This window comes from Elgaria multicarinata, chromosome 13, assembly GCF_023053635.1.
Source record: "Elgaria multicarinata webbii isolate HBS135686 ecotype San Diego chromosome 13, rElgMul1.1.pri, whole genome shotgun sequence".
In the NCBI taxonomy this organism is placed as follows: Eukaryota; Metazoa; Chordata; class Lepidosauria; order Squamata; family Anguidae; genus Elgaria; species Elgaria multicarinata.
Window position 1 is genome coordinate 10514657 of NC_086183.1, and position 8171 is coordinate 10522827.

The following is an 8171-nucleotide window of genomic DNA, read 5'->3' on the forward strand; positions in this document are numbered from 1 at the left end:
TGCCTCCAACACACTTTCAAATGTGTCACAAGCAGCTTTCACCAGCAGCAAGACATTTGCTATCTAACGACAGCAAGGAAACGAACCAAATTTAGTTAAGTCTATTTATTGATGGCTGACTAAATCTAAGTTACAGAGATGAGTAGTTATAAATTTTATATGTTGATGAAATGAGCAAGTAGATCAAGTACACACATCTGGACACAGACATGCACAGGAAGCAGTTTCACATTTATACTATTAAAAATACAGCATGAAGAACCAGACATCAGCCATACTACTTTAATAAGAAACATTCCAAGAGCTTCAGAGGGGGTGGAGTGGGGGTGCTCAGTAATAAAGAGTCCCTCCTACCAAGTTAGGTAGATGGGCTATGAACAGGTAGGCCCATTCTCTGTACTGCAGTTGAGGAAAAACTGTATGTTCCTTAAAAGAATTAAGATTAATTTTTGAATAATGTTGTGATCGGTTAAGTGTTCACCACACAGGTTTATTTGATGAAAATTAAATATTACTTTATCTTAAACTCCTACTTCCACTTCCAGCAATATATAGGATATACCATTGTGGATGCTGAAGCTGTCAATATTTTGCCACATGAGGGAGCTGTTTAACTGGCAAATCCATTCTATACCATTAAGGGTTTTTTTAAAGCACAAATTAAGTGGATGATATAAATCAACAAAGACTTTTGTCTTGTCATCAATCTGCACATACAGCAAGCAACTGGAATAAGTATTATATGATATATATTAAACTAAGGCCAAAATCCTAAGCTTCCAATAGAGGAAGTCTGCTTCTACTCCTGTTGCAAATAAATCTAACTTGCAGGATTTCTTTAAAATAGAAAACCAGTATGTTCCAATGATGAAGGTTAAATATCCTGGACTACCTAAGCCTGTTTTTCATCCCAACTTGTATTTACTACTATACTCGAAACTAGAGCAGGATGTCCAGCAACAATGACTTGGGAGCTTACAGTTCTGTGGATACTCCCTAAATTCTAAATAAGACTTCAAAATAATAATAAAAAATCAGCAAATGCTTTCAAAGTCGGATTACAGTCACATGTTAACAAGGAGTTATTTGTTGGCTTCACAAGCATATCTAAGGAGGGAGGTGGTTCTGAATTGTCTGAACAAAGCAGCAGCTGACAACTGCTGAGGTGCAAGACAAAGGTCTTATTGTAAAATTGAGACAACAGGCAACAATGCTAGGAGAAACGGCCACTGTGAACTATCACTAGCCACTGGATATAGGAATATTGGCGTTTTTTTCCTATTCTAATATTGCATCAAAATGTTCTAGCCATAGCTATGCTTGAGTTGCATATTTAGTCATGCTAGTCTTAAAAACAGTCACCTGTGATAACAGCACTGTGCAGCTTTATTAAGTCACTCAGTTACAGTAATATCTTAAAGACTGACAAATTCTGAAGTGTAACAGATTCAGCATGAACATTACACTACATATTCCGTTCACAAATATGTCAGAGCTGAATACAGCACTAGCCATCAATCCAGGAACAAATGCACTGGAATAGAAGAAATGCAACAAGATAGCTACACTGGAAAGACAACAGTTTAGAAAAAGAGTGAACATGAAAGGGCTCCCCTCTAGTTCCCCAAAGCAAGTGTACAGTTGGATCTAACTATACAGCTCTACATCAGTTTTCTAGAAACTTAACAAAAAACACTGGCCAATACAGTCTTTGGATATTTAGACAAAGGGGAGAAAGTCAGTTTCCAGGATGAAGTCAGTCGCTTTCATTCTCACCAGGTTCTTTGCCTCCTTCTTTGTTCTTCCGTACTTCTTCAATATGCTTCTCCTGGAAAACAGAGTTAAGACAGTGAGTTATCAATTGATTCTCATCAGGCTTTGATTCAAGCAGATTTGCACCGTCATTAAGGTACTGAGAAGCATGTTAAAAGCATGCTAACATTAAACTTCGTATGCCCAAACAAGCCACCCATATAACCTTTTAATCCTCTTCTAGGAGTTGCCTCCAGATCAGTACAGCTCATTTATGAGTTATCTCGTGCTTCAAGCTGTTGTCTAAAGGAAAAGAACACATTTGGATTAAGGCTGGGCAGCTTGTACCCCTCCAGCAGGTGTTGGATTGCAGCTCTCATCAGCCCTAGACAGTATAGTCAGTGGCAAGGGCTGATGGGAGTTGCAGTCCAACACCTGTTGGAGAGCCACAAGTTGCCGAAACCTGATATAAAGGAATAGCCTCTACCACTAAAGATCAAGTTTCACAGTAGAAATTACTATTACTAAGACACAGAGATAAAGCCAAGGAGTATCTTCAGTTAATGGGTTGGATTCACAGTTGCACTCAGCAGTTCTGCTGGCCCTGGAGAAAGGTCGAGAAAGCAGTTTTCACTGCTTCTTCCTTCCTACTGCAATCCCCTAAAAAGATGTTCTGGAGGACTGTGTGACCCTCCAGAGTAGGTGACACTGGGGATTGGAAGAAGAGGTAGGTTGTTTCCTGGCCCCTTCCTATAGCAGGAAGGCTCCACTGGATCCTGATTTTCTCCACAAACAGAAGAAGCCCTTCTGTTTGTGGAGGAACAGTTTGGATTCAACCCACTGTGATTTAGTAAAGCGCTATCCCAATCCTACAGCTTGCACGTGGTAATTCTTCTCAGTAGAAACCTGTGATGTGCAGCAAGCGTAGCTAATTGGCTATTTGTTTCATATAGTTGTTTATAAAGTCCAATGCCTCTGTCTGTAGTATTAGGAGTCCAAGGACCATCCTCTCAACAAAATTCCTTAGCTAAATCATGTATGAAATCTGGGTTGTTAGCTGCTCTATAAACATTTTTAAAATGGAGCTCTGTATGACTACTGTTGCCAGCTGCTAATGTAAGTGGTGATCCAAGTGCATATTCCATTCTTTATGGAGAAAGTGCAAGTCTAGACTTACTTTCTCTCTCAAGCGCTCCAGTTTAGCGGCCATTTGAGCTTCTCTGTTCTCTTTGTTAGCTTCCATTTTGCTGGTCAACTTTTCCTCTGCCATTTTGCTGAAGTTGTTATTCTCTTCAATTGCCTTCTGCAGCACCTCTTTTTCATGCTCTCGTTTCTCAGCTAGTTGCTTCAACACCTCAGCTTCATGGGACTAGAATACAGATCCATTCCATGTTTAGTTGAGAGTTGTCTGTATGTAATTACAGTTGTTGGCTGTGTTAAGTATTATTTAAGTCACTGAAAGTTGCGAGCAGACTGAGGAAGTTCCAATCACGGTAGAGACTGAACTGTTAAGCAGCTCCCCCTACTCCTTTCCCCCCCTTGAAACTCCTCCCCCATTTCTAGAGTGCTTGATTTTCATTTGTGACTCCTGTTGTGAATATAAGTGAACATAAATGAGTCATTCAAACAGAACAGCAGGAATTTTATTTGAGCCATTCATTTCTGCTAGTTCCCCCCCACCCACCCTTTTGGATAACAACGAAGTGCTGGAATGACGACATAGTTCTGAGGTTTTTACTATTGGCTACAATATTATTTATGGTCAGTGCTGTTAATTGGCTACAATTTAAAGTATACACTCATACAAGACACAATACAAATATACCTAGAGGTATTTAGAATTGTAGCCATCTGTATTTACCTTACGCCTTTCTTCTGCAGCTTCTAGCTTCCTTTGAATTTCTTCCAGTGAGAGATCCTTTTTCTTTGGAGGAGAAAGAGGAAACTCTGGAACAGCTTCTTTTGAAGGAGGACCAAGTATCAACTCAAATGCCTGCCCAGAAGCACGTTTTTCTAGTTCTTTAACCTGAATGTCTAGAAGAAATATTGTGGTTAACAGTTATGTATTAATAACTGAGCCACTTCATGTTGACAAACACAGCACTGATTAACAGAGTCCTCAAGATGAAGGAAGTTCAAATTCCAAGTTTACATCTGCACTACAGGCCTAACCTGTAAAACTGGTTAATCATGGTTCCCCCAGTTCCCCCAGAATCCTGAAATCATAGTATTCAGAGAGCCATGGGGAGCCAACAGAATTCCAAGAACCCCCACAAAGCTCCAATTCTCATATTTCCTTCAAAGAAGCAATGCCCCCTCCCCAACAATACTTGGGGGGAAATAGTTTCACTATTAGTCAAGCTAGAATAGAGACAATGACGTTTGACAACAATTTTAAGACAGGTCTAATCAACTTTAGTTGCCACAGAGCTACAGGCTTTAGCCTTAGTTATATCCACATGTTAATAACTACTAACTTAATCACTAGAAAAACACACACTTTATAATTGGTCTAGAAATAATCTGTGCACTTCAATGTATGTACACCTATAGTTCAGCAGCCTGTAAGATGTATTATTTTTAGAAGGTGCAATCCCAAAGCATGACTTAAAAGCCCATTGAAATAAGCTTCCAATTGTTGCTGAATGTGGAAAAAGCACCATGTTCACTAAATACAAATAGTATCGTCAATAGACTGATCATAATACTTACCAGAAGAAGCCATGGCTAAGCTAGACTCCAAAAGACTGTGCTGCAGGTAATCCAGTAAGTGAGCACTGAAAAAATGGAAGTAGTATTATATAAGTGGGAACAGTATACAAAGCAGTACCATTAACATCACTTTGATCTGAGTATTTTTCTTTAACACTTTAAAATTAGCTGCCATTTCTTGGCATATTTCAAAGTTAGGCTTTTAAGACTACTCACACCCACGCATTTATGTTTTCCCGCTACCAGCTTCTGGCTCTTTGTCATTCAAATTTGGAAGATGCATACGAAGAAGTGAACATTCAAAAGGAGGCAACCAATATGCCATGTATAAAACTAGGACACTCAGGATTAAGTTATAGCCTAATTTCCACCTCAGGCCAGGCCTGAACACTAAAGGAGGAATCAGTGTTACAGGACCACATCAAGCAAAGCCGTATTACGAAGTGTCTGCATTTCAAAAGATACCACCACAGCAGCCACATCTGTGATAGAGATAAACAAATAATGTTGCTGTTTTATTACTCAGTGTAAAGCAGACCAGTGCCTCATTATGTCTCAACATGCCTTTGCTTGGGGCTACCAGCAACTACTCTATTTATTTATTTCACTTCTATAGTCCAAATAATCAAAGCTCTCTACGCCCATAGTTCAAGCAGAAAGCAGGCATCCAAGAGATGCACAAGCAACTTGTAAGGAACACACACCAGGTTTTTTTCCTCCAAACTAGTTACTACAATGGAAGCATCTAGGACTGGAAATATCCCTGGAATGCAGGCTGCTTGGGCACTTAGACGTTTGATGCTGGCACCTGGGAATGTTATCATTTTTCTGCCCAGCACAAGAGGAGGCAGGTCATAAAAATAAGATGCTAGCACTCAAGGCTTTGAAATGAATTTCTTGCCATCAATGCTAAGCTACTGGACAGATGTACTCTATCTGTCAATTCCAAGTTGATGATTAAAAATGATCAGAGCCTTTACATATGCTATTAAATTCCCTGATGGCCTCCCTCAGGAGCCTCAGAAAGATGACATATTTCCTTTGATCTGTCAGGTTGAGATCAGTACAGCCACTGTTCTTACTACCTATGGGGAGGCCCAAGGCACAAAGGGCGATTTGCTAGGATAGAGATCTAGAACAGTTTGCTCTTCACCGTCACGAACAAAGCAAGGCAGCACCAAAACGTATTAAAAAAAAAATAACAATAAAGCTCAGCCTTGCCTTATCCTAAGATCAACTACACATGACTTTAGAAGAGAAAGCAAAGCAAATGAACATTTAAAAATGAGGAACAGTTTTCGCTTGTACTCGCAAGCAGACAAAGCTGTTCAGGGTGAGAATACACAATAAGGAAAGCAGGTGGGGAGGGGGTACCCCTTTTACAAATGAGTTGAGCAAAGCTGATAGGACAAACGCCCAATGTTTTGGGGGTGGGGGAGAAACGGCCTCTTCTCCCCGCCCCCGCCCCCGCGATACACTGGGGCGGGACCAGCAGAGGGAGCATCGTAGCCAATGAAGAGCACAGCGAATGTAAGTTAGCGGAGAAAGGCAGGGGAAGAAGAAAAAAAGGAGGAACCACGCCCACCCCGAGGCCCCGCCCACCCACGCGGCGTTTTATAACCGCACCGAATTCAAACCGCCTGAGAGCGAGCGCGCGCGCTTGCCCCTTCAAAGAGGGGGGGGGAGAGCTGGGTTATAACGGTAACATCCGGGCACCTGCTGCTGCTCACGCGCCCCTCCACGCCTTCCCCCAGCCAAACACCCCCCCCCATCTAATCCTGGGCGCGCCAAAACAGCCGGAGCAGGGCGGCGCCCCGAAACACCTCAGCCGCGAGCGAGCGCGCGTTCGCTCCTCTCCCGTGACTCGGCTCGGGCTTTTTCCCGCTCTCGCTCTCCCCGCCACAAAGCCTCTTCGCACGCGGCGCTTCTCCTCCTGCTCCTCTTACCCCCCCTCTGGCCACAGCCGCCGCCTCCTTTCGCGTAAAGGAGCTTTTTCAGGCGCGCTGAGGAGAGCGTCTGGCGCCCCCTCCCTTTAATCCCCGTCGGCGCGCGCGACAAGGCGGCGCCGCCCCTTCCCCTCGAACAATAGAGAAGGGGCTCACTCCTGTCAAGAAGGAAATGGGGGGGGGAGGTGGAGAGAAGGGAAGAGAGGGAGGGAAAGCGGGGTGATGAGGCGAATCGGATAAACCCCGACGGATCGTCGCCGATAGCAGGCACCGGAGTACCGCCTGCCCGTTTGCGAAATGGGGCGGTGGGGGAAGGAGGAACAATAGCCGAGCCGCGAAGTCTGCTTCGCTCGCAGCCCTTTGTCTCCCACCGCGCCGCTTCCCTTCCTTGTTTTGTTTTCTATATATATAAAAAATACCCACGTAGCAAAACTTCGAAGCAGCTTAAGATAAAGCAGCTTTTTTGCACCAAGACCCCCACCCGACACCCCCCACCCCCGTTTCCCCGGCCGCTCCACGCACATACACACACCAAATAAATAAATAAAAAACCCGTCGCCCTTCCCGCCTGAACAATTCGCTCCTCACAGGCGCAGATCGTATCGCCGTTCCCAGCGGCCCCGCCTCGGATTCAAACAGCGTTTCCCCCTCGACCCACCTGCTCCTATCACCACGACAGCTACACACAGACTGCGCTCCTAACCGCCCTGCCCGCTCCACAAAAGCGCCAAACAAAGGCACGTGACCCGTGTCAGCCACGCCCCCTATTGGCCGAGAGCGGCGGCACGTGCCGCGCGGCGGGGGGGGGGGAGGAAGAGGAGGAGGAGGGAAAAAAAGAAGAAAGAGAAAAGGAGGAGGGGGCATCTCTATTCCCCCCTCTCTTTCTATCGTCTAATGGCATGATGGGAAATGTAGTCCTGGGAGGGCTACTGTAAAAGGGTGTCATACAGTAAGGAAGGGTGCATGGAGGCAATAGAGGGGTGGGTTCTGCGCAGCCCGTGGGCGGCACAGCCCATCCCGCGCTCTCCATGCCTTACAAGGGGCATCACGAGAGTCCTTCTTGTCTCTTTGTTCCCATCCTCTGCCCGCCTGCGCTCCTGCCTCCGTCTCTTGCATGCTGGTTATTGCCTCAAAACAGAAGCCCCTGACAAGGTCTTCCTTCACGTTCCCAGACTAGGGTGACCATATGGAAAGGAGGACAGGGCTGCTGTATCTTTAACAGTTGCATAGAAAAGGGGATTTCAGCAGGTGTCATTTGTATATATGGAGAACCTGCTGAAATTCCCTTTTCTATGCAACTGTTAAAGATACAGCAACCCTGTCCTCCTTTTCCATGTGGTCACCCTGACGTTCCCCTCTATTGAGGCAGGCCTGACACGCAGCCCAAACATGTGGCTCCTTTACTCCTCCTCGGAAGCAAGCCCCACTGAGTCCGACGGAGCTTACTCCCAAGTAAGATGTATGTGTCGGATTCTCAACCCAAGCTTAAACGGGCTTACTCAGAGGGGTAAGCTCCACTGAGTTCCAAGGGGTTTTCAGGCCCTAAGGCTGCACGCGTGATTTTGAGGGCCGCAGCCCAAATCAGTAGCGCCACTAAAATCTCACAAGGGCCTGGAGTCGGTATGAAGTTCTGATCGGTCTAAAATACTGGGCGAGGATCCCGAAAGATCTTGAGAAGCGTCTCCTAATCCTCATTTCAGGGGGTCCCGCGTGGGTCTTCAACTTTTGGATGTCTGAAAGCAAATTAATTCATGACCAGTG

General features: G+C 44.9%; 1 protein-coding gene across 1 annotated transcript; it reads right to left on the bottom strand.

Moving 5' to 3' along the window:
* Window positions 1-90: 90 nt before the first annotated feature.
* STMN1 (stathmin 1) lies at window positions 91-7103 on the bottom strand. Its single transcript, XM_063140362.1, has 5 exons — window positions 7069-7103; window positions 4465-4529; window positions 3614-3786; window positions 2930-3121; window positions 91-1828 (listed from the first exon to the last, which is right to left on the bottom strand). Exons 2-5 carry the CDS (start codon window positions 4475-4477, stop codon window positions 1757-1759), a joined length of 450 nt encoding a protein of 149 aa, XP_062996432.1. The 5' UTR covers window positions 4478-4529; window positions 7069-7103; the 3' UTR covers window positions 91-1756.
* Window positions 7104-8171: the final 1068 nt, after the last annotated feature.